We start from the raw sequence: 26,127 nt of genomic DNA on the forward strand, positions 1-26,127 counted from the left end.
GTCTAGATGTCCAGAGAGAAAAACGATTATTATGTAAAAAGTGTTTCTCACTAGTAATTCTAAGACTTGAAAGAAGCACTTAGCATACTAAATAAATTTGAAGCACTAAATTTTTCAAAAAAAGAAAACCTACTTTCTTCTCCCATAAGAAATTAAGCAATTTGTAATATGTAATTTTTTAAAAAAATTGTCTGAGTAACAAACCCAGAAATTTTCTTGGAGAACCATAATCCCTTGAATTTGTCAGCTGGGTGGGATTGGCTTCTGACTCTGCTTCCAAGGCCAGACAGTTGATCCAAACTCTTGGCAGCGCTGGCCAAGGTGCTCTGATTGGAGCCACTGCTCTGTCTTGCTTAAGGTTCCAACCTGGATGGGTGGAGCCTGTAGCACTGTTGCACTGTTGCATCCCGCTGTTCATCGATGTGCTTGAGCAGGTACCAGTAATGTCTCCATTGTGAGAGTTGTTGCTACTGTTTTTGGCATATCGAATACATTACGGTTAGCTTGCCAGGCTTTGCTGTGCAGGTGGGATACTCTCGGTAGCTTGCCAGGCTCTCTAGAGAGGCGGAGGAATCGAACCCAGGTCGGCTGCGGGCAAGGCAAATGCCCTACCAGCTGTGCTATGGCTCCAGTCCTATAATACTATTCCTAAATAAGGAGCACCTGGAAAGCTGACATGACATTGAAGCTAAAAGCATCTTTAAGGACGAAACAGCACTGACCATGCAAGTGGAAGCAAACATAAACAAATGGGACTACATCAAACTAAGAAGCTTCTGCACTTCAAAAGAAACAGTGACCAAAATACAAAAAGAGCTCACAAAATGGGAAAGAATATTTACCCAATACCCATCTGATAAGGGATTAATATCCAGGATATACAAGACATTTGTAGAATTGTATAAGAAAAAAACCTCCAACCCCATCAAAAAATGGGGGGAAGAAATGAACAGAAGTTTCCTCAAAAAGAAATACAAATGGCCAAAAGGCACATGAACAAATGCTCCACATCGTTAGTCATCAGGGAGATGCAAAACAAAACAACAATGAGACATCATCTCACACCACAGAGACTGGCACACATTCAAAAGAACAAGAGCAACCAATGCTGGCGTGGATGTGGAGAAAAAGGAACACTCCTTCACTGTTGGTGGGAATGCCGAATGGCCCAGCCTTTCTGGAAAACAATATGGACAGTCCTTCAAAAACTAGAAATTGAGCTTCCATATGACCCCGCAATACCACTTCTGGGAATATATCCCGAGGATGCAAAAGAGCACAGTAGAAATGACATCTGTACCTATATATTCATTGCAGCACTGTTCACAATAGCCAAAGTATGGAAACAACCCAAGTGCCCTAAAACAGATGACTGGTTAAAGAAACTTTGGTACATCTACACAATGGAATACTATGCAGCTGTTAGGAGAAATGAAGTCTTGAAATCCGCTTAAAAATGGATAAACATGGAGAGTATCATGCTAAGTGAAATGAATCAGAAAGAGAGGGACAGACAAAGAGGGACTGCACTCATTTGTGGAGTGTAGGGTAGCATCACATGAGGCTGACACCCAAGGATGGTAGATACAAGGGCCAGTGGGATTGCCTCATAGCTGGAAGAATGTTTCATGAGTGGAGGGGAAAAGGCAGATGGAATAGAGAAGGGATCACTAAGGAAATGACTGGAGGAACCAGTTGGGATGGGAGATGCATGCTGAAAGTAGATAATGAACCAAACATGATGACCTCTCAATGTCTGTGTTGCAAGCTATAATGCCCAAAAGTAGAGAGAGAGAGTATGGGGAATATTGTCTGCCATGGAGGCAGGGGAAGGGTGGGAAAGGGGGTGTATACATGGGATATTGGTGGTGGGGAATGTGCACTGGTGGAGGGATGGGTGTTTGATCATTGTGAGATTGTAACCCAAACATGAAAGCTTGTCACTATCTCACGGTGACTCAATAAAATTTAAAAAATTAAAAAAAAATAAATTTGCTAAGGTGTGGGAGGAAAACTGGGGGCATTGGTGGAGGGAAGGTGACATGTGTTGAAACATTATATGTCTGAAACAACTCTATTATGAGCAACTTTGTAAATCATAGTATTTTAATAAGAATTATAAGAAAAAACACAAAGCCTAATGATCATATTTATTTTGATAAAAACAGCTATGCTCTCTCTAATCCATGATTACACATAAAACATCTTCTTACAAGCAACTATATTTAAGATTGCTTGTTAAAATTGATTAATTTATCAATCACAAAATAATCATGGGTTTTAAATATGGGTGTTTTCCTCCTGATTTGTCAAGGTCATCATGCATATTCACATATTTCCTAATTTTAATGTTGTATGTGTCTACATATATTCCAAGAGAATCATATATACATCATCATCATCATCATCACCATCATCATCATCATCATCATCATCATCATCCTGCTGATCGTTGGTTTTTCTCGAGCAGTCTCAGTAACGCCTCCCTTCGTCCTAGCTCGAGATTTTAGAAGCCTCTCTCTACTCATCCTTCCCAACAGTGCCGCATTGGAGGCTCTTTCAGGGTCAGGGGAATGAGACTCATCATTGTTACTGGTTTTGGCATATGAATATGCCACGGGGAGCTTGCCAGTCGCTCCCATAATTATATATACATAATTAAATTCAATAATAAAGCTATTATTAGGTGCAAATCATGGAGTTCAGAATTCTAGTTTTTAAACTAATGTATAAAAATTGAGTTTATACATTCATCAGATGTGAAATTAAATGCAAAAAGATTAGCACAATTTTATGTGATTAGGTAACAATTATAACAATTAAAATTACACTCTTATTTGTTTATTTATAGATTACGTTTTTCAAATGCAGGGTTTTGAACTGAGTGTCTCACATATAACTGAGCGATGTGCCTAGCCCTATGTTGTTTTGGTTTTTTTTTTAGATTACAAATTTTACTGCATAGTATGAAGTGATGCACTGAATCAAAATGTTAAGATCCTAATTCAAGTTTTGTAGAAATTATTATGTTTATGGTATAAAACAATGACTCACACATCTGAGTAGGAAAGATACAGTCCTCAATGGGAGGACTGTGGTGAGATTAAAAACTGTGACAATGAAGATAATATTCTGGGCAAAGTGATGAACTCATAACTTCTTTCCCAATCCTATTGAAATTCTAAATAGGAATATTTAATTCACCAAAATGTATGAACCCAAATGGATTTTGATATTTAAAAACAGTTATATGAGCACATATGGTTGAAAGATTAATAAGAACATTATATTGTGTCCAGGCATAAAAATTTGAAATAACAAATTCTTTCCTTCTTCCTCTGTTATACCTACATCTTCCAGATTTTTGCTACTAATTTTATGGTTATTACACTCCAGTCAAATATTATTTCTTTGGATATTCTTTCTGGTAAAATGATCTCTTATCATGAAAAAGAAAAATCACCACGAGGGGCAAAGAGGGTTGAGGGGAAAGATGTTGTAAAAGTTGGAAAGAGACTATCTATCCTCTAGGAAACTAGTGAAGCTTTCTATCAAGCTTCTGAATTGATGAGTAGGTCCATGAGGTGGCCTTCACTATAACCACATTTGTTCTAAAAGAGGATGATCTGTGTGCAACAGAGTATAATGACATGTATACACACACCCAGTCTCCCACAGGCCCTCTCATACAAATTATACTTTGAGAATTTCCCCCAATGAAAATCTTTAATAAAATGCTAGAATGAGAAAATCTGTCAATAATAATCCTGTATTTAACTATTTTATTAAAGGACCATGATTTACAAAGTTATTCATAGGTGAATTTAGACATGCAATGTTCCATCACTGATCCTATCACCAGTGTCATCAATAATAATTTTAAGAGTAGATGAACTTGACAGTATTGTCAGGAGAGGGGCAGGGAAAGAGCTCAAAGGACTTGCATGCAGACTTGAGCGTGCCGGACTCTGAGTTGGATTCCCAGTGGTACATGGTCCCTGCCCCAGTGTCCCAAAGTTTGCCCTGACGACCTCCTGAGCCCATAGGCCTGAGCAGCATCTCACTGACATGAGCCATGAGATCTAAGTATTGAACCATCTGGTCCACACAGCCTGGTTGAGTATCCCTCGGAGTGGCTCCCAGAGCACCCTGAGCACTGCTTGAGAGTTCCACCATCCCGCCCGGTCTGCCAACACCCCATAATATTTCCATAGGATACATAGGTTTTCTGACTACCATATTTCTATTTTTCTTCTTTACACCCAAATAAAATCTTTCCTTTCTCTTCTTTAATTTTTTGGGGTTTTTTTTGGGGGGGTAAGTGGGGAGTGGTCACACCCAGCAGTGTTCAGGGGTTACTCCTGACTCTGAATTCAAAAATTACTTTTGGTGGTGCTCGGGGACTGTAATGGATGTCATGGATTGAACCTGGGTCTGCTGCATGCAAGGAAAGTACCTTACCCAATATAGTATCTCTCTGGCCCCCCTCTTATTTTTTTTAAATTATTGGTTATTTTCAGTGCCAGAGTGCTCAAAAAATAAAGTTTTGAGCAATATGTGTGTGCTGTATTGGCAAGTAAACTTAGATGGCTCCTATACTATAGAGTTAATTAATAGTCTTGAGTGTAGAAAGTTAGAGACCCTGTCCTAGAGGAGAAAATAATAGATAATAATCTAATTCAACTCAGTTCATTCACTCTCTCATTCAATGTTAAGTGCCTAGGCACCAGAAATTATATTCAAGCACTCCTTGAAAATATGAGTGAAATAAAATTAAATAATGACAGATCTATGTCCAAACTAAAAACATTTTTAGTCAGCACGATAGCTCAAAGGGCTAGTCTATATACTTTTCATTGGAAGCCTGGGTTACATTCTGGGCACCACCTGGTCCCATGGGTACCTGGAGAAGTCATCCTTGAATACTGCTGGCTGTGGTCACCAAAAGCAATCATTCAAAAATTAATGCATTGTTTTGGGGAATGATTCAAAATTCCAGAGGCTCAGGTTCAGGTCTGCTACCTATATGGGATCCCTTTGGATTCACCAAGGTTCTAAGGGGTGTGAATGTGGATAGCTGTGAGTTCAAGGTGGGTGCATTAGATTGGCCGAGAACTCCCTCCCATGTCGGCCAACAGCAATGGACTAAGACCACAGGCTGGTTGGCAATCAGTCACCTTTTCTTCAAGACTCACAGCATTAGTCACATAGAAATCATGAAGGGTTTGGGTAGCAATTACACACAGATGTGGTTGAACTTTATCATAACAAATGAACAGATGTAAAGCCCTTCCTACAGGGGAAGTTCTTCTAGGAGATACACTTAAGGACAAAATCTTATCTGGGTGTTCAGCACTCTAGATATTTGGTGGGAGATCCAACAAAGGGCAAGATTTCATCTAAAGGTGTATTGCTTTCTTCTTTCCTCAGCTAGTAATCCACTTAAACAGTTATCTTAAATTTATTTCTTAATAGTATTTCTAGTCATTTTGTATGGACACAGTAAGAGATATAGTAAGCCTAAGGAGTAGCTCTTTTTGGGGACATCTCGTTATATACCCAGACTACAGTCCTCAGGCCAGGTTAGTCTTTCCTAACCCCAGCAGGGTCCTTATTCAATTACTTCTTTTTAGGTCATGACAGAGTTTGTCCATGACCATGCTCTTAGCTTATTATACTTATGGTGCTTAGCCTGTCCTTTTTTGATGCTAGGGCAGTTTGAGGCTTGTCCTGGGTCCATCCAGGTCCTTAACCAGGACCCTCCTTTTAGGGGTGTTAAGAAGTAAGGGCAACTGAGGCTTATGTCAAATCAATATGAGGGATGCCCCCAAGTAAATATTATTGTAACATAGTTATGTAAAGAGCTAAGCATTTGGGGCAATTACTTTTTCACTGTTTACTACCCATGGAAAGGTTTGGATAATTCATAAAATTTTGGCAAATATGGGAACAGATGGCATCTTTCTGGTCCCACTGAGAACATACAGTGAGAAGACTGGAAGAAATCCTTTTGGGATTCGTTTATTGGGGGAAAAAAAGAAATGAAACACGTAGCAACAAATAGCGTATCAGTACTTCTTTTTCCTTTAAAGACAGAGGCCAGGCATATAGCTCAAAAGGGCAGGCATAAGAATCTTGTGTTCTCTAGGTCCTGAGTTTGATCCCCCAGACACTGAATGCCCACCCACCCCTCAGCACCACCAGGAGAAGCTGAATGTGGCCCTGGTATTTCTCAGCACTCTCAGGCCAAAGCACTGAATCATCAGACTGCACAGGAAGGCAGATTTTGGGATAGAAAAGGCTGCAAGTCCTTATTTTATAGAACATATAGGGTGCCTGACCCCTTCAGGATTGAGCCCTGAGCACAGATTAGGAGTAAGCCTTGAGTACAAATGGATGTGGCCCTAAAATAGACATAAAAGCAAATTTCAAAAAAGGAGAGAGAGAGAACTCAAAGATTTCTAAAGAGACCACCATAGGCAGTACTCTGTCCATAGGGCAAGAAGAGAAAGAGAAGAGGTTAGAATTATTAAACTTAGAACTTTGGTGAAGGGGTCCTGTGATGCTAAAACCTCTGAAAAGGGGCACTCCAATCCAGTCGTGTGGTTCCCTCTGAAGCTGCTTGACAGACAGATCTCAAAGCAATACCTCCAGCCAGTGACTGCAACTGTCTGGTTCTCTGATAGGGTGACAGGATGAAGGCAATAAACTTGTTGACACAGATGTTGGACGTAGGGATCTTTGGTAATTGATCTGCCTCTTCACAGATGAGTTAGAGATGTAAATGCGAATAAAAAAAACTTCTGCATCATTTAAATATTAGATGATCAGTCAAAAACTGTTAATTCTTCCAAACAAGTTCTGTTCTCTTGGTTTACTCTCCTAATAGGGAGGAAAAATTCCAAGTTTCACTGTGTCTCTTTATATTCTAAGGACCCTGAGTCCAAAAATGAAAGCTAATATAGGGTTACAGCCAATACCTAGTGTGTTCAACAGTTACACATTTTACACATTCTGAAGCTGGAGAGAAAACCCAGGGTGGGTTCATATGAATCACCTGGGCTCATCTGAATCTAAACTTGGCTGTTTAACTCAATTTATCACCTAATCTCCATAAGCCCTGCACCCCACCACTTGGAATGTTAGACCAGCACCCGTTTAGATTCCTAGTAATTAATATCAATTCAGAGCCAGTATCTAGAAATCCCTCAAATGTGCCTGAGCAATTTTAATCCCTGGTACATTCACTGCAGAAAAAGACTTTTACCTTTGGGTAAAGTGAAGAAGGAAACTTGCAACAGTGCACCAATTTCCTTCTTCCTGGTCTCCTTTTAAAATAATGGTTTCTGTTGAGGTTCGTAAACTGGTTTAGGTTTGTTAACTGTTGATACAGTCTATGACTCTGCTTTATGGTAAAGTTTAACATTTTCATACAAACAATAGATAGTACTGATACATCCTATTCCTAGTAGTCATTAATATAGAAGAAAATCCAATGATCTAGCTTTAACCAAAAAAGCAATTATAAAAACAATTTAAAATAGATTAATCTTCAGTAATGTTGATAAACTTATGCTTTGAATAAACTAATAAAGTCATTGAATGGCAAAATTTTTAAGTAATTTATCTTTATAATACTTTCTATTCTTCTATTTACTTTATAAAGCAAAGTAGTAAATTTACGTAGTTCAAAAATATACATGTTGTAGATATATGTAAGGTTTTAATATGGACAAGTATGTGTGATTATATGAGTAAACAATTGCTAAACGCAGTTTAGACACAGGCTTTTTTTTCCCCCAATTAACTCTGGATCTCAAGATAGTTATATCAAATTTTCCTTTTCATTATTTGTAGCTAAACCAGGGGTGGGAAACCATGTTCTTCCAAGAGTCATTTGGATATTTAGATCATTCATGGACTCTACAATACAGGCAACAGACCACAGGCAGCTAACAAGAAGGCTTTAAAGAATACCAAATATATATATATATATGTATATATATACATATATATCATATATCTGGTGTATATATAAAATATAAAATAACTAAACTTTTAAATTATTTTAAAATAATTAAATTTTATTAATTAGTAATGCATTAATAATTAATTAATGTCAGCCATAAAATAGTTAAATCTGTAAAATCATAGCCATCTTGCTTGCTTTACCCAGAAGCTTTTTTTTTCTTCTTGGGTCACACCCAGCAATGCTCAGGGGTTACTCCTGGTTACTCCTGGCTCTGCACTTAGGAATTACTCCTGGCAGTGCTCAGGGCACCATATGGGATGCTGGGGATCAAACGCAGGTTGGATGTGTGCAAGGTAAATGCCCTACCCACTGTACTATCGCTCCAGCTCTCCAGCCCCTAGAAGCTTCTTTAAAAAAATAAATTAATTAAAAGTCTTCATAAAAGATAGTGTCTTTAAAAACACCATTTTTTTGGTCTGGCAAACTTCAGAGTTCAAAACCACATGAACTCTCCTTTACCCCCAATAAACTAGCTGCTGCCTGCTAAAGCAGAGGTTCTCAGTGTCCTATTTTACTGAACCACGAAACTAACTACGATCACTGTCACTGTCACTGCCATCCCGTTGCTCATCGATTTGTTCGAGCGGGCACCAGTAATGTCTCATTGAGAGACTTATTGTTATTGTTTTTGGCATATCCAATACGCACGGGTAGCTTGCCAGGCTCTCCGAGAGGGGTGGAGGAATCGAACTCGGGTCAGCCTCGTGAAAGGCTAAAACTCAGCTGCTGTGCTATCGCTCCAGCCCCTATGAAAAATCAATTATGATCATTACATGGGCTTATTTGCATGCCCATTGCAACTACACCTCTGTCCCTAAATTATATGAAAACACAAGTAGTGAGAGGGGTTTTTGTGGTAGTGGGATTAGGGTGATATTTACTCAAGAATCATACTGAATTTAGTATTTCCAATATAAGTTCCTTTGCTAAAGTATCTTATTTTCATGCTTTTTAAAATTTTCAGACATGCTGATTTATAATACTGTGCATGATATGGTTTCGTGTATATAATGTTCCAGCACCACACTGTCCAGCTGAGTGTCCCCACCTCAACCTACCCCAAGTCCCCCACCAGAGTGAATTCAGGTCTGTAGACCAGTTCTCAAGCTGTTATTAAAAGTCCCTTCCAAAATACCTTTTTTGGGGGAGTAGGGAGCAGAGATTCTTCTAGACCCTGTGCAAGTATGAGTCTTCTGGGGCATCCAGGATGGGGGTGGGTGAGGCCGGAGCCCACCCGAACAGCCCCAGCAGCCAAAAACCTCCACACTCCAGTCACCACCCTACTCCTGGTGGGACTCCACTGCTTCAGTCGAGCCTCATCCAGAAATTGATCTTTTGTGAAACTCAGGTATGTGGGTTTTGTGACTAAAATCTCCAGGGTCTCACAGAGTTGGGGACAAGCTACAACTCTCCATGCTTCCAGAAGCTCCAGCAGTCACAGACCCCCAAAGCTGCCACCCAGACCCCAAAGCTGCCACCCAGTTAAAAGTTTAACTCCAGCTGTATCACCCTGTTAAAAATTTTGGACTTCCTGGAGATGAATTTTGGACAGCTCAAACTCTACAAAACCAGGAGTAGCATACCAGATTGGATGGGATGTAATGTGGAAGGCAAGCAATCTCGATTAACAAAATATAAACACAGAAAGCTTACCCTGTAACAACATCTTACTAATCTCTTATGCAAGGGCTTGATGACTCCATGATGAGATAGAACAATCTTCACTTTCTTCTAAGGAAACATGTTTTGATCATTCTTTTAGCAGATTATTTGTAGCAAGCAATATTAAAAAAAAAAAAAAGAAAATTAAGGACCTGCTATGGGGGCGCAGGCTTAAAGGGTGGTTGGGAAAATTGGAAATAACGGTGGTGGAAGGTGCAAAGGTGGTGGGATGTTGGTATTGGAATATTGAATGTCTATAACAAATCATCATGAAAAACTCTGTAAAAATAAATAAACCAACAAAACACATTTTTTGGATAAGGGTCCGGAGAGCCTTCCAAAAGGTGCTCAGATGTAGGATAATGTTGGTTTGCCCTTCCTCCCTGGCCGCTGGGAGCTTGTGTTTGTTGATTGCCCCCCAACCTGTCAGTTACCTTGGTCTCCTGATCAGACTCTGACTTGTAAATATTGTCTTTCTCTTCTCCTTAATGTTCTTTGCATGGTTAGTTATTTCAGAGCAGTTGCTTTTTGTATGGATACAGGAATAGAGCTAAAAAGACAAGCCTGTGGCTTGGGAGTTGATTGACTCCAGATAATATACCTCCTGGACATCTGCTCTCTCGACTTAAGCCTCAGCTGCCCTTACTTCCTAGATCCCCAAATGCAGGGTCCCGACGAGGGACTGAGTGGACCCAGGGCAAGCTGGTGAGCTATGAGCTACCCTGGCGTCAAAATGGGCCTGGCCAAAGTGCCCTAATGCTTAACTATAAGTTAAGAGCTTGGTCATGGACAAATTCTGTCATGAACCAAAAGTAGTAACTAGATTTGGAGCCTGATTGGGTTAGGAATGATTGATCTGGCCTGAGCACTGTAGTCTGAGTCTGTAGTAAGATGTCCCCAGGAAAGTCACCCTACAAGCCGAAAAGTATCTATTACTGTGTCCATACAGAATGGTAAATATTAGGAAGGAGAATTAAAGATGCTAATAAAGTTGTAGGTCTAAGGAGAGGAGAAACACACCTTAAGGGCTGTTTTGCCCTCATGGGCTAAAGGTGGTCTGGTAGTCTGGGTTTTTTTTGCTTTTTGGGTCACACCCAGCAATGCACAGGGGTTTCTCCTAGTTCTGCACTCAGGAATTACTCCTGGCAGTGCTCAGGGGACCATATGGGAGGCTGGGATTTGAACCCGGGTTGGCCGCATGCAAGGCAAACACCCTACCCTCTGTGCTATCGCTCCAGCCCCTGGTCTGGTAGTCTGAAGAAACATTTTTGATCACGCTTCCCTAGGGAGACGTGGTTGGGGAGTTGTGGTGCAAAGATTAAAAAGAATGGCTGTGGGGAGAAATGGTGGGGGACTGATGATTGGATTGAGGGGATTGATGGTTGGAGAAAGAGATTGATCATTGGTTGGATTGAAAGAGAGACAGCAGAGAGGAGAAGGATACAGCGGGTAGAAAGAATTGCGCTGTTAGAGAGAGTGTGTTGGAGAGAGCTGGGAGGCGAGAGATTGAATAAATGGCAACTAATCAGCAACCAGCTTGGCTCTCATTTTTCCTTTGTCTGTCCAAGGCAACAGCCTTCCCGGGTAGAGAGGAGGCTCGAGAGCACCGCCCAGAGAGCCCTTGAATATCCTTTCATGTGTCATCCCTGCCCTGGTGAGGGGCTTACGCAGCCATGCGAGGTGGGAAATTTCAAGGCTCCTCGTGAGCACGGGACTTGTTTTTTACACTCAGGGAATCCAGAAGCCACACCTAGCAATTTTTGGCCAACCAGGCCTGACATTCAGTGCTAGTGTCCAAGGATGTGTTGATCAGACCCTTCAGTTCTGGAGACCACCAGACCTACCCTCAGCTGTGACTATACTCCAAGCCTCCAGGGCTACACCTGGCAATGCTTAGAGGTTACCATGACCACACGTAGTTGTAAGTAAGTGCCAGGGTCACAGGGAGACATCAAACAATGCTCACGGGATCACATGATACCTGGAATCAAAACTAACCATTCATCAAAACCCGTTTCTCTTTGGGCCTCTTTTAAGTAATTTTATTAGGAAAATATGACTGCTCAGTTTTAAAATATCAAAGGAACCATTTTTGTTATATTTTTAATGTTGTATTACTATTTTATGGCTGTCCCATTCAGATAACATTAATAAGTGACCAGACAGCACTGAATAACTTTCTTTAAAAAAGAGTAATAGCTAGTGTTGGAGAGAGAACACAGTGAACTGAGTACAAAGTTCAATTGCTAAAAATCAATAAATACTGGATGAATCAAAAAGTAGTAAATCCCTATGATTTAAAAATATAACAAAAATTCTACAATAACTAGTTTTAAATTTGTGAATGTCAACCTATCTTAAAAAAAAACCAACAAACATGCCTCTTGCACTGCTTGATTTTTTAAAAACTATTTCCATTATATATATTGGGACTATATCCATTATATATTGGGGTGGAATGAGGAGGTAGTAACACAGACACAATGTTTTACCTTGAAAATCCATTTCCAAAGTAAGAAAAGCAAACATGTCACACTTAAACTTATCCACCTTCTAGGCCATGTGGGGGAAGGGAGTTGCGGGCTGAATGAGGGCTAGAGACTGAGCACAGCGGCCACTCAACACCTTTATTGCAAACCACAACAGCTAATTAGAGAGAGAAAACAGAAGGGAATGCCTTGCCACAGTGGCAGGGTGGGGTGGGGGGGAGATGGGATTGGGGAGGGTGGGAGGGACACTGGGTTTACGGGTGGTGGAGAATGGGCACTGGTGAAGGGATGGGTTCCTAAACTTTGTATGAGGGAAGTATAAGCACAAAAGTGTATAAATCTGTAACTGTACCCTCACGGTGATTCTCTAATTAAAAATAAATAAATTTAAAAAAAAAAAAAACTTATCCACCTTCTAATACAACAAGTATCTAGGCAAAGGTTCAAGTGAAGGGCAAAGGTTCAAGTGAAGAGCAATCGTCGTTTACAAAAATTAATTTAGTACTTTATTGTAAATATTTTCACAATTCCAATCACATCTGGATGTCTTTCAAGTATCTCTAGGTTTCATTGTCCTTCTGCACTCTGTTTTTCTGAAAGTACTTTTGAAGTAGATCTATTTCGGATTCTTTTCCTTTTCCTTTTCTTTTCAGAGGTAGATGAATTTGTAGCCTGTGCTTTTTTCTTTTTCTTCAAACAGCTAAGAGGATTGGGGCCACTTATTTTCTTACGCTTTTTTCGTCTTCTCTGTTCAGGGCTTTTTCCTAAACCCTGTTCTTCTTTGAGTTGTTTAATACTTTGTTTCTCGTGCACTGAGACAAGCTGACCTGACTCTACAGCTTTAACAAAGGCAATTGTTTTGGGAGAAGGTTTGTCCAAGACTATGGTGTTCTGAATAATAAACATGAGAGGAACACCAGGCTTTTTCTTTACTCTCAAAGACAAATTCTGATCCTACGAAAAAGAAAATTATTTTAGTACAAATATGAAGAAGTCTGAAACACATTTCTACATATTTCTATAACACGCTATCTTAAAAGAAATCACAAACTTTATTTTTCAAATCAGCATGTCTCACTGTTGTGAGTATATTTATGATAAAGAAGAGAGGACACTTGCTTTGCACCCAACAGACCGGGGTTCCATTCCCAGCACCCCATATGCCACATGTCCTCCCTCCCCCTACCCCAAACACTAGGAATAATTCCTGAATGCAGAGCCAGGAGTAACCCCTAAATATCACGAGGTATGGCTCCCAAGTCAAATCAATATATAAATTTAAAAATAAAAGGGAAAGAAGGGTAACATCACATGAGGTTGACACACAAGGACAGTAGATACAAGGGCCAGTGGGATTGCCCCATAGCTGGAAGACTGCTTCATGAGCGGAGGGGAGAAGGCAGATGGAATACAGAAGGGATCACTAAGAAAATGATGGCTGGAGGAACCAGTTGGGATGGGAGACGCATGCCGAAAGTAGATAATGGACCAAACATGATGACCTCTCAGTGTCTGTGTTGCAAGGTATAATGCCCAAAAGTAGAGAGAGAGTATGGGGAATATTGTCTGCCTTAGAGGCAAGGGGAGGGTGGGAAAGGGGGGGTATACCCGGGATATTGGTGGTGGGGAATGTGCACTGGTGGAGGGATGGGTGTTTGATCATTGTGAGATTGTAACCCAGACATGGAAGCTTGTAACTATCTCACGGTGATTCAATAAAATTTAAAAAATTAAAAAATAATTTAAAAAGTAAAATAAAAAATAAAAGGGAAAGAAAGATAAAAAGTGATCACAAAAAATTTAGTGGCAATAGTGAGAAGTGGATTTATCAATATTCTAAAACCACAAGTTATAACCAATTGTTAAGAGTGGCATCCTTTTGTATTTTCGACAAACTTTTATTTTACTGCCCTTATATTTTTATTTGTGGATTACAACTAATAATGCTCAGGAACAATTACTAGCTTTGAGTGATCACCTAGTGCTCAGAGGTCCCACTGTGCTAAAAACAAAAGAGAAAGAAACAAAGGGAATGAAAAAGATCAAATTTAAAAAAGTACACTTGGATTCTGAAAAGAGAACTGAGACTACCAAGAGGTGTGGGAACATGGGAAATATGGGAACAGAAGGATGGGGAGAACATTAACACTGCTTAAACAAAGAGTGTGTGTGTGTGTGTGTGTGTGTGTGTGTGTGTGTGTGTGTGTGTGTAAAGAAGTCAAGAAAATAGAACCCTGGGGCTGGAGCAATAGCATAGGGGGTAGGGCATTTGCCTTGCATGCAGCTGACCCGGGTTCAACTTCCACCATCCCATATGGTCCCCTGAGCACCACCAGTAGGAATTCCTGAGTGCAGAGCCAGGAGTAACCCCCTGTGCAGTGCCAGGTGTGACCCAAAAAGGAAAAAAAAAAAAAGAAAAGAGAACCCTAAATTATCTAATTATCTTAACTTTTTCTCTGAGGAGGCCTGGGTGAATCCTGAAGATACTCAGTCAACCAGGATAATAGTTCAATGCTAGGACAGGGTGTTGCTCTGGTCCTACATTGTTAGACTCACCAGGGCCACCCTGGCAGTTCTCAGGGTTTGAATGCCACCCCTGGCAGTACTAGAAGTAGGGGAGGGGAGGCCATGAGGTGCTGGGGATCAAACTAGGGTCATGCAAAGGTACCCTTGCTCCCGACCATGAATGGCCCCCCAAATTAATTTTTACATGCCCAAAAAGATTGCCCAAAGGGTTAGGGCATATGTTTTGCCTAGGAGATCCCTAAGTCTGACCACCGGGACCAGTTGGTCCTCCAGACACAACAGGAAGCCAAGAGTATCTCCCATTTCCAAGAAAACTTCCACAAGAAAGATAAGCAACATACCCAAGATTCTCTAGCAAAATTACCTAATGACAATTGCTTTTACTATCAATTAACCCAGAAAACATTCTTCAACACTTTAACAAATTTAACCATTACCACCTAAGTTTTGTGATCATACACAGATCCACATGATGTTTAAATAACTAAAACTAAAACCCGATTCTGGTGGTCAGGAAGTAATACGGGAAGTAAGGCGTTGCACATGGCTGACCCTGGTTTGATCCCTGGCTCTGCATAAGAGTCCCCCGAGTTCCACCAGGAGTTACCCCTCAGCAGAGCCAGGAGCCCCAGAGCAACACTGGATGGGGCCCAAGTACCTCGCCCCCTCACCACCAAAAACAAAACAAAAACAACAATAAGAACCCGATTCTGGTTTTAAAAGGAGTATTACCTGTGTCGCTACAAAATAATGATGGGGGTTTCCGTCTTCGATCATGGAAAGCAGGCACTCCGACCCACTTACCGCATTCTTGAAGTGGGGACAATTTCGGACCTGGCATTTTTGTGCAATCACCTTTGCCCCATATACATCTTTGCCCAGCGTCTCTAACTCCTTTAACACACACCTGGGGAGTGGGGTAAGGAGAGGGAACGTGACAGCAATGCAGAATAAGTCAGTTAGGCATCAGCAACTCACATAAACAACACCCAACTTTTCCTAACAGGTAACTGGCCTGCTCCGCTCCCCTCAGAGGCGGTCTTACGTTGCCTCAAATCACTGCGGCCGATTCGCTTTTAAAAACACCTGTGGGGGTGGGAGCTGGAGTGACGGCACAGCGGGTAGGGCGAGTGTTTGCCTTGCACTACTTGGCTGACCAGGGTTCGATCCCCTGAGCACCACCAGGAGTAATTCCTTGTGTGACCCCAAAAGCAAAACAAACAAACAAAAAACAACAAAAACAATAACAAAAAACACCTCACGGGGCTGGAGTGATAGCACTGCGGGTAGAGCATTTGCCTTTGGATTCCCAGCACCCCATAGGGCCCCCTGAGCAGGAATAATTCCTGACTGCAGAGCCAGAAGTAACCCCTGTGCATCGCTGGGTGTGACCCCAAATGCAAAATAGTAATAATAGTAATAATAATAACAAAATAAATGAAATAAAATAAAAACACCTGAAGGGGCCGGAGAGATACGGCTCCCCAAACACTGCCAGGGCTAATTCCTTGAGTGCAGAGCCAAGAGCAATCCCTGAGCACCGCTGGGTGTGATCCCCAAAAGCAATAAATAAATAAAAACACCTGAAAACATGAAGACGCATCAGGAAGAAAACAATAACGGCTCGATGAACCGGCCTGTTTTCCAGGTGCCTGGGCTCTTTGAAAACTGAAGTTCTGGCTTGATCGCCGAAGGGCCCCCCCCCCCAAGCTTCTGTCCCGCTTTCCCGTCCCCTTCTGCTCGAGGTTCTCACCGAGGAGAAACGCCACTGGCTCAAAACTCAGCCGTGACTGCGCGTCACCTTTCTCCAGATTAAAAAAAAATAAAAATAAATTCCAAGGCTCTGAGCGGGAGATTAACTTGCCCCCCAAATCAACATAGCTGCTGGAGCTGGGGTCAGGATTCAGGCAGGTCGCCTGTCAAGGCCGTCGCGGTTGGCACAGCGCACCGGCTCCTCCAGTCTGTTTCCCTGTCAGTCTTCCTGTGGGCGGGGCTTCTGCGCCCTCCTGACCAATGGAGCTGCGGCCTCGTCTCGCCCCACCCACCGCCTTCCTCCGCCTCATCCCGGAACGGCCCGGCCCACCTGGTCGTGCACAGCTGGGTTTCCCCCATGAGGTAACGAGGCAGCTGCTCCCTCAGCTGGATGCGGCCCCGCAGTGCGGCTTGACAGAAAGTGCCGTCGAGCAGGATCTGGTACGGCTCGCGGACTCCGAAATTGTTACGGAAAAACCCCAGATGCTTCTTGGCGTGCTTCTGCCTTGTGATCTTCATATTCGGCTTCCCCGGATCACGGCCACGGGCCCTGAAAGCAAGAGCCTCATGGACACCGTACGTTCAGACTCGATAGGCTTCTCCCGGAAATGAAGCGCTGTGACCCGGAAGTGTATGCCCCAACTCCGGGATTGGACACGCCCCGCTGGACACGCCCCTTTTACTCCTTGCCGGCGAAGTCCACGTGGTGTGTAGTTTCCTGGGCACGTACAGTGCATCTTGGGGCCCGTGGAAAGGAATGATGCTGCGAGCTTAGCCCGTTATGTGGCCGGCCTCTCAAATACTGAGAGTTTACTAATAATCAATGATAACATTGATCCTTAGTATATTCTAGCGCCGGAGAGATAATATAGTGGTCGGGGCGTTTGCCTTGCTTCTGGCCCATCCGGGTTCGATCCCCAGCACCGCATATGGTCCCCCGAACCTGGCAGGAGTGATCCCTGAGTGCAGAGCCAGGAATAAGCCCAGAGCACAACTAGACACTGTTATAAGTTATCTGCCCAGTTGTATTCCCTTTTATATTTGTAATGACAAATGACGGTAAGAGAGGCATCAAAGGTTATTGGAACAACTCTAATTGGTACTAGTTGCTTTCCCGTAGAGATGTTAAACTCATTAAAAAGCTTTTTCTTTTTTTTTTTTTTTTAAAGAATTAAATTTAAAAGCATTTAGTAAAGACACATGCTTTTTAGTATCAGAACGCTCAGTGGAACCCAGATGACCTGGCTGCAGTTCAAAGTTAGGGCTATAGCCATCACTCATCCCAGAGAAATGTTAAGGCAGAAGGTTCTTACTTTTCTTTCCTTCCTTTCTCTTTTTTTCCTCTTCTTCCCCACTTAAAATCATCCTGAATCATTCCCAGGAATTCCTTTGGGAAGCAGCCTTCAAGAGCTTCTTTTTTCTAAGAGTGAGGTTCCCTACTTCTTCCATTTACCCGAGCTCTTTTTCCTTGGAGCAACTTTCCAAAAAAGTTATGTTTAGTTTCACTATGAAACTGTTTGGCCAAGCCCTTGTAGGTCTCTAGTTTCTGACCTAATGACCATAAGCAGGGCTACTAACGGGAAGGTACCACGTTGAAACTTTCTAAATTACTTGGTCATTTTGATTTCTGAAAAGAGCGAATCAGAAAATTTTGAGTTCCCCAGCAATTAATTGTCAGTGCATTTCGCTCTAAAGCAAAATATTGGCCAATGTGAAATTTTGCATTTTTGTACTGGTCTGTTTGTTGAACACCTGAAAAACTCAAGGCAAGAGAAATTATTCACAAAATAATTGTATCACTTTCATTTGTATTTTATTAGAAATTGGAACCAAGGTATTCTATAATGTTAGCTCTGCCCTGATACCCAGAACATCTCTTAATGATGACTGATTTAACTGAAAATACATTCAAGAATTGGAAGCTATTCAGAGTTGTTAGATAGAATTCATGGTTCTTAACTATAATTGCTCATTACTTTCCAACATGATTATTCTCTATCCCTGGGTGTCAATGCTCTCCCCAAATGAACTGTCTTCCTATTAAATATTACCACCCACTCCTTGCAAACAGTGAAATAATTTTTTAGAAAATTGAGTAGCAAAATTATCTATTAACTCAAACTTGTTAATCATTATTTTACTAAGAAATATGTGTTGCAGGGCTAGGGATTTGAATCATATTGCTAGTTGTTTTTTAAGATTTAGTAATCCTGGCAATAGTACAGTGGGTCAGATGCTTGCCCTATACACAGATCAACTTGCATCCCATCTGATCCCCCAGGAGTAATTTTTGAGTGCAAAGCAAGTAGTAACCTGAAGCATCACCAGGTGTGGCCTCAAAACAAACAACAAAATTTTGCTAACTTTTAATCTGTGGCTCTTGGTCTGCCAAAAATTTTTCCACCCCCATCATGTGCAACAGTAGACTTTTTTTTGCACTAGCTAAAAATTGTATTTTTATTACACAAATTTAATACGTAAAATTCTGGGGCTGGAGAGATAGCACAGCGGGTAGGGCATTTGCCTTGCATGCAGCCTACCCAGGTTCAAATCCCAGCATCCCATATGGTCCCCTGAGCATGGCCAGGGGTAATTCCTGAGTGCAGAGCCAGGAGTAACCCCTGTGCATCGCCAGGTGTGACCCAAAAGGCAAAAAAAAAATTAAAAATAAAAAAAATAATACGTAAAATTCCATCTACCCAAAAGTCCCCTATGATTCTCCTCTGAGAATATCTGCACCTATATGTAGAGTGTGCATTTTCTTTCATAAATCTGTTATCTACAGTATTTTATTCTCAAATTTCTTGGAGAATGACAACATCCAAGTGGCAAAAGCACAATCCAAACACATTTAGAAAAAGCTTAGTTAACATTTTTAGATTACTATTTCTCATTTAGAAAAAGTGATGTGATAAAAGATTATAAGATATGGGGACTGGAGCGATAGCACAGTGGGGAGGGCGTTTGCCTTGCATGCGGCTGACCGGGTTCTATTCCCAGCATCCCATATGGTCCCCTGAGCACTACCAGGGGTAATTCCTGAGTGCAGAGCCAGGAGTAACCCCTGTGCATCACCGGTGTGACCCAAACCCCCCCCAAAAAACCCCAAAAGATTATAAGATATTATATTAAATATAATGTTATTAGTATGCATATTAGTAGTATTTGAAGAACCCTTTATTATAAAGCATTATTTCTTATCCAATAGGACATTTTTATTAAGTGATATGGCACTAATTATTTTGGCCCAGTGCCAAATGACCTAACATTGAGAAATAACTATTTGCATAAAAGTTTACATCTTTTTTCTTTTTGGGTCACTCCTGGCGATGCTCAGGGGTTACTCCTGGCTTTGCACTCAGGAATCACTCCTGGCGGTGCTCAGGGGACCATATGTGATGCAGGGAATCAACCTGGGTCATCTGCGTGCAAGACAAACGCCCTACTTGCTGTGCTATCACTCCAGCCCCTTACATCTATTTTTAACCTTTAAAATTATTGGGCTGGAGAGAGGACAGCTGCTAACATGCTTGTCCAGCACATGGCTGACCCAAGTTCAATTCCTGGCACTCTATATCCTGCTGAGCACTGAACACAGAAATAAGCCCTGAGTGGTGCCAGGCATAGCCCATATACCAAAATAGGTAGATAAAATTATGAAATTTTATTAAAAATTTTAAATCATTGAAAACATTTTGTTTCTATGGTGCAGACACAGTAATGTCTCTCCATTGCCAGCTGCTAGTTTGTTTTCAGGTCCCTGTACTGGACGTTTTCCAATGCAAACAGATATTTACTTTCAACAAAGTTTTATTTTTCTTTTATTAATGCTCTTAATATATCCTATTATGTCTAGGTAAATATCTAAAATGGTGTCGAAGACTTATTTTAAGACTTCTTTGTCATAAAATTTTGATGAAGCTAAATTGACATGAGCATTATTTATTTTTGCAAGGTTTAACTAATTCCCAGACATGATTTTTCATGAAATATTCATGACTCAAATGCAACTAAATAGGTAAACATTGTATTAAGAGGTAAATCAACAATTCATGACAGTTAGGGAATTTAATTTCATATATGCTAGTCTACCAGATAATAAAGCAAAGCTATTGTGATATTATTCTTTCTTACACTCATATTTAAATATTCAAAAACATTCGTTAATCTCCATTAATCTCAAAATGAACAGTGTTATTCCTCACATAAGCTTTCTAAACATAATCTCTCTAAATAAATCACTTACATCAACTTAACTAAACTGCTTTGTACTGATATCCTATCAAGTTCTTTGCTGATTCCTTTGTTTGTTTGTTTGTTTGTTTGTTTGTTTGTTTGTTTGGGAGTCACACCCTATTGTGCTCAGGGATTACTCCTGACTCTGCACTCAGGAATCAGTCCTGGAGGCACTGAGGACCACATGGGATGCTGAGGACCAAATTCAGGTACGCTGCATGCAAAGCAAATGCCCTACCTGCTGAATTACCACTCTGGCCTCTGAGCAACTCTGTATTATCCTGTAATTTTTCTGTATTATACACATATATAGATAAGTAGAGTTTGTCATTTATTTTAAAAATCAGTTAATTTTTATCGTTTCTATTTTCTCATGTAGCAGTCTCATGGCATCTCTCTCTTCCTTTCTCTCTCTCTCTCTTTCTCTCTCTCTCTCTTACGTACACTCCTCAAAAGACAAGTAGCATAATTGTCATTCATTATTTTTAGTGATCAAAGAAAATTTAGATACCATTCTACATATAATCTAACTAATGTAGAATAGACCATGGATTCCACCCAATATCTCTTTAATTATTTTTAGATATTCTTTTTGGCGTGTTGTAGTGGAAGGACCTACCCAGCAGCTCTCAGGGATCACTCCTGGTGGGTCCAGGGGAGCATATGCAGTGCTGAGGATTACACCAGGGTTTGATGCATAGAAAGCAGGTGTCTTAAGCCCTGTGTTATCTCTCAGGCCTCAGTATTTCTTTTGAAAGTATCACTATAACACTGTCATCCCGTTGCTCATTGATTTGCTCGAGCCGGCATCAGTAATGTCTCCATTATGAGACTTGTTACTGTTTTGGGCATATCCAATACACCAGGGGTAGCTTTCCAGGTTTTGCTGTGCCGGCAAGATAATCTCAGTAGCTTGCCCAGCTCTCAGGGACGGAGGAATCAAACCCGGGTCGGCCACGTGCAAGGCAAACGTCCTACCTGCTATGCTATCACTCCAGCCCTTTGAAAGTATAAATAATTTAATATAAACTGGATTTTTAAACAGGACATATGTATATATGTAAATTAAATTAGCTAAATATGAAGAACCTCAACTGCTTGAACAAGAAACATCAAAATGGGTCCAGGGATATTGTTCAGCGGTCCAGTACTTGTGTTGCGTTAGTGAGATCTGGGCTCAGTTGGGGCGGGGGGTCGGGGTAGTACCAAAACAAAGCAATAACTACATCAGGAAATTGTGTAACCCAGTTAATTAAAGAGGGCAAGCAGGATTTCTGTCTGTGAGCCTTGCTAATACCAATGAGTTCTTCCAGGGGAAATGACAAAGAAGAAACTGTCTCTTAGAAAAGAAGGTTTCAACTTCCCCTTCCAGCCATGCAGTTCCACACCAGGATCCAGGACTCGGAGTGTCTGGACCACTTTGTGCAGGTGAGTGACATGATAGCCAAGCTTGCCAAGACCTGCACTCTGCACATCAGCCTCCATAGGCTGAACTTCATCATCTGGGATAAGGTGGCCAGTGGGGGAGTGATATATGTGGTATGAACTGGAACAGAATTTCTTCAGCAAATTTCAGATGGAAATCTCAGCAGAAAATAATGACATTTATTTATAACTGATATCAGAAGGAATTGAGCGATAGCACAGTGGGTAGGGCATTTGCCTTGCATGCTGCCCACCCAGGTTCGATTCCTCCATCTTTCTTGGAGAGCCCGGCAAGCTATGGAGAATATCCCTGCCCGCAGGGCTGAGCCTGGCAAACTACCCATGGCATATTTGATATGCTAAAAATAGTAATAACAGGTCTCATAATGGAGACGTTATGGTGCCTGCTTGAGCAAATCGATGAACAACAGATGGGACAACAGTGCTACAGTGCAGTGCAGATATCAGAAAATTTATCTCGAGCTTTGAAAACTAACTGCTCAGAGTGTTAAAGCCTTGAAAATAAAACTGATCGGTAAACCCAATTGGAGAGAGAGAACAAAAGGGGCAGGGTGGGGTGGGGGGAGATGGGATTGGAGGGTGTGAGGGATTCTGGATTTATTGGTGGTGGAGAATGGGCACTGGTGGAGAGATGGGTTCTTGAACATTGTATGAGGGAAACACAAGCACAAAAATGTGTAAATCTGTAACTGTACCCTCACAGTGATTCACTAATTAAAAAATAAATTAATTTAAAAAAACTGATCTGGGGCTGGAGTGATAGCACAGCGGGTAGGGCGTTTGCCTTGCACGCAGCCGACCCGGGTTCGATCCCCAGCATCCCATATGGTCCCCTGAGCACCGCCAGGAGTAACTCCTGTGCATCGCCAGGTGAGACCCAAAAAGCAAAAGAAAAAGAAAAACAAAACAAAAAAAAAACCCAAAAAACTGATCGGTAAACACTTCCTCTGCTTTACTGTCTCTATAGCATTGTTTGTATTGAATAGTGGTCACATTGTGACACATGACACTCCCATAAAGGTTATTCCTAGAAAACTGTGGAGGTATTTACGAGAACCTACAGTCCCAGCCTGTGACATTCGCATTTATTTACCAGTCTTGAAGATTATGAAGTGTGTTGTGGAGAAAATGAAAAACATCAGTAATCACCTTATTATTGAAGCAAATCTAAATGGAGAGTTGAACTTGAAAATAGAAACTGATCTAGTGTGTGTTACAATTCATTTTAAAAATCTTGGAAACCTTCCATTAGCCTCTGAAAACATTTCTCAAGATAGAAATCCAGAACAAATGACTGAAGTGCGTATAGACATTAAGAAGCTCCTACAACTTCTTGGTGGACAACACGTAAATCTTACAAAGGCTATATGCAGAAGCCACTCGCCTAACAAAGCGCTAGCAGTGAGCCTGCTCCTGGGGTTTGGGAATATAGCCCTCACTTTAGTCCTGTGCTAGAATTCTTGTTTTTGCCTTCAAGCAGTGGAGGTGTTTGGTGACATTTATATAGTTGGGAAATGTTGACAAAGGGGCAGAGCGTCTGTTTGATGAGATGGAATTCTGCCCTTAATATATTCTAAAGGTGTCCAGAAGGAAGCTTGAGAGTCTTTAGGGCTTTTATAGTTTCTCCTCAGTGCTGACAAGCATTGAGCCAGGAGGTAGGAATCATCTGTTATGATTAAAAATCTCAAGATGATTGATTCAATGCATTAATCACCATAGAAACTGCTGGTGTAATGGTATGTATGGCCTCCACGCATATTTCTGGAGTTCATTTTTGTATTATATATGGGAAACTTTAAAAAAAAACACAATGGTGTTCTCTGATCTAATGCCTCTGCATATAGGAATTTATCTATATAAAGATAATCAATGATTGAAAAAAAGAAGAAAAAGGGTTTCATAGGATTTCTGTTTACTAAGCACATTTATTTGTTTGTTTGGGGGCCATACCTAGCAGTGCTCAGGGCTTGTGGCTCTACATTTAGAAATTACCCTGGGTGCTGCTGGGACCACATGGGATCGTACCCAGGTCGCCTCCACTCAAGGGAATGCCCTACTTGCTGTGCTCTCTCTCCAGTCTAAGCAAGGGCATTTCTAAACCAAACAGTAGCCAGGAAGCCTGGTGACCCAGGATGGGTTATCATATAACATTGTCAGATGACTGTAAAATCAGATTAGCAAAAGTACTTGTTATAACCATTGATTTAAAAGAAACTCCATAGTTTCTCGGCCTTTTGACTAAGATCAAGAGTAAAAGAAATCCTATAGAGAGAAAAGACTGCCAGGTGAGTTAAGTTGAAAGAATTTATATTTCACTCTAATAGACCTTAGAGCGCTCTCTCTCAGATTTATACTATGAACTATTTAGTGGCGTTACATAATGAGGTGAAAACAAACACTAGTTGAAAGAAGTGAAAAAATTAAGATGTGGTAGCAATGGGCTATTTTCCTTTGATGTATAGCAAACTGCCATTTGAAATTTAATTGAATCATAACTGAAATTGATAGAGTAATCCAGACTGTATGGTGTCTTTCATTTTAACCTATCTAAGCATTTTTTAAGACTAATGAATCCTTATAAAATTACTCTAGATAAGCAAATATTATTACTGTTACTTAAGGAGTTTAAAGATGGAAAATTTTGTTAGATTATAGTATTAAAATAATTGTCTAAAATACTATTTATTTATATTTAACAAAATGTTGAAGACAACCGTTTCACTCATAGTTTTGTATATATTTTTAAGCAGCAGGAGGATTTGAGAGCAGAAACTGACCTCCTGGTGGCAAGGAATTAAAATAATCAGTAATTCAGTGGAATATTATTTCAAAGTCTAATATTTATAATTGAATTACACTAATAAGCGGTATTAATTACATGATATTATACAGAATAAAAGCCACTCAGATCTGCTCAAATATTTTTAATGCAAAATCACTTTGTTTTAACATTAGTTGGTAAGTCATATTAATCAAAATACTGGGATGTGAAGGTCAAATGTTTCAAAAATTACTACTGTCTTAGCAAATATGTGGAAAATACCCAAATGCTGAGTCACAGGTATACATGAATATTATTTTTTGTTTTATTGGCTCTCAATTTACTCTCTTTAATTTTCCTCTCATATGATAGAATAACTTACTTTGCTCTTCAAATTATAACTCACATAGTCTCATTGACCATATAAAAATACAGGGAGGCAAGTAAAACTTAATTTGATCTAAATAAGATGAGAGAGAAAGAGATTCCATCCTGAAGGTTGGGGAATAGGTTTATTATTTCTTTTCATAAGCATTTTTCTTGAATGCATTTTGTTCAGTGTTACTGGCAGCAATATGTAGCTGGGACTGGGAGGTGACTCAAGAGGTAGACCATTTCTTGCATAATTGAAGCCCTAGGTTCAATCCCCAATACCACATGACCCCTGAGAACTGTTGGGGGATAGGCTTGGGTCTCCCCACCCCATACAGTTGCAAGACACCCCCACAGATACTGTAAAGTTACCTGGTTTTTGGAATGAAACATAACATGACAGAAGAAGAGTCGAAAATGATAAAGATACAGAACCAGAGTCTTTATGCTGCTTCATGTAAATTATGTCCTCATCTACATATTTAATTACATAATAGAACAGACGTTCTTCTTGTTTAAAGTTATTATTATTATTATTTTTTGGGGGGTCACACGTGGCAATGCATAGGGGTTACTCCTGGCTCATGCACTCAGGAATTACTCCTGGAGGTGCTCAGAGGACCATATGGGATCGTGGGAATAGAACCCGGGTCAGCTTTGTGCGAGGCAAACACCCTACCTGCTTTCAGTATTTTTCCTCTAGAATCCTGAAAAAAGTTATTAAGATGTTTTAACTTCTGACAAAGTTCTGGCGAGAGAAATGTGGTTTTTTTTTTTTTGTGTGTGTGTGTGTGTATGTGTGCGCTCGCGCTTGCGCATGCATGTTCCTCCTTGTTACCACCCCGAAGAGG

General features: G+C 40.8%; 1 protein-coding gene and 1 pseudogene across 1 annotated transcript; one reads left to right on the top strand and one right to left on the bottom strand.

Moving 5' to 3' along the window:
- Positions 1 to 12,666: 12,666 nt before the first annotated feature.
- On the bottom strand, positions 12,667 to 17,072 carry UTP23 (UTP23 small subunit processome component). Its single transcript, XM_004607653.2, has 3 exons — positions 16,793 to 17,072; positions 15,442 to 15,616; positions 12,667 to 13,137 (listed from the first exon to the last, which is right to left on the bottom strand). The coding sequence occupies exons 1-3, from the start codon at positions 16,978 to 16,980 to the stop codon at positions 12,751 to 12,753; spliced, it is 750 nt and encodes a 249-aa protein (XP_004607710.2). The 5' UTR covers positions 16,981 to 17,072; the 3' UTR covers positions 12,667 to 12,750.
- A 3,743-nt stretch (positions 17,073 to 20,815) lies between these two features.
- On the top strand, positions 20,816 to 23,598 carry LOC101549183 (checkpoint protein HUS1-like; annotated as a pseudogene).
- Positions 23,599 to 26,127: the final 2,529 nt, after the last annotated feature.

The sequence above is a fragment of the Sorex araneus genome, chromosome 2 (genome assembly GCF_027595985.1).
Source record: "Sorex araneus isolate mSorAra2 chromosome 2, mSorAra2.pri, whole genome shotgun sequence".
Lineage (NCBI taxonomy): Eukaryota > Metazoa > Chordata > Mammalia > Eulipotyphla > Soricidae > Sorex > Sorex araneus.

Bases quoted from the DNA above. Each gene is read 5' to 3' on its own strand.
- UTP23 (XM_004607653.2), bottom strand. From the start codon at position 16,980: ATGAAGATCACAAGGCAGAAGCACGCCAAGAAGCATCTGGGGTTTTTC. The intron at 15,617-16,792 runs GTGGGCCGGGCC...CCCACTCCCCAG, and splicing joins ACCCAGCTGTGCACGACCAG to GTGTGTGTTAAAGGAGTTAG. The intron at 13,138-15,441 runs GTAATACTCCTT...TCTTTTTCGTAG, and splicing joins ATTATTTTGTAGCGACACAG to GATCAGAATTTGTCTTTGAG.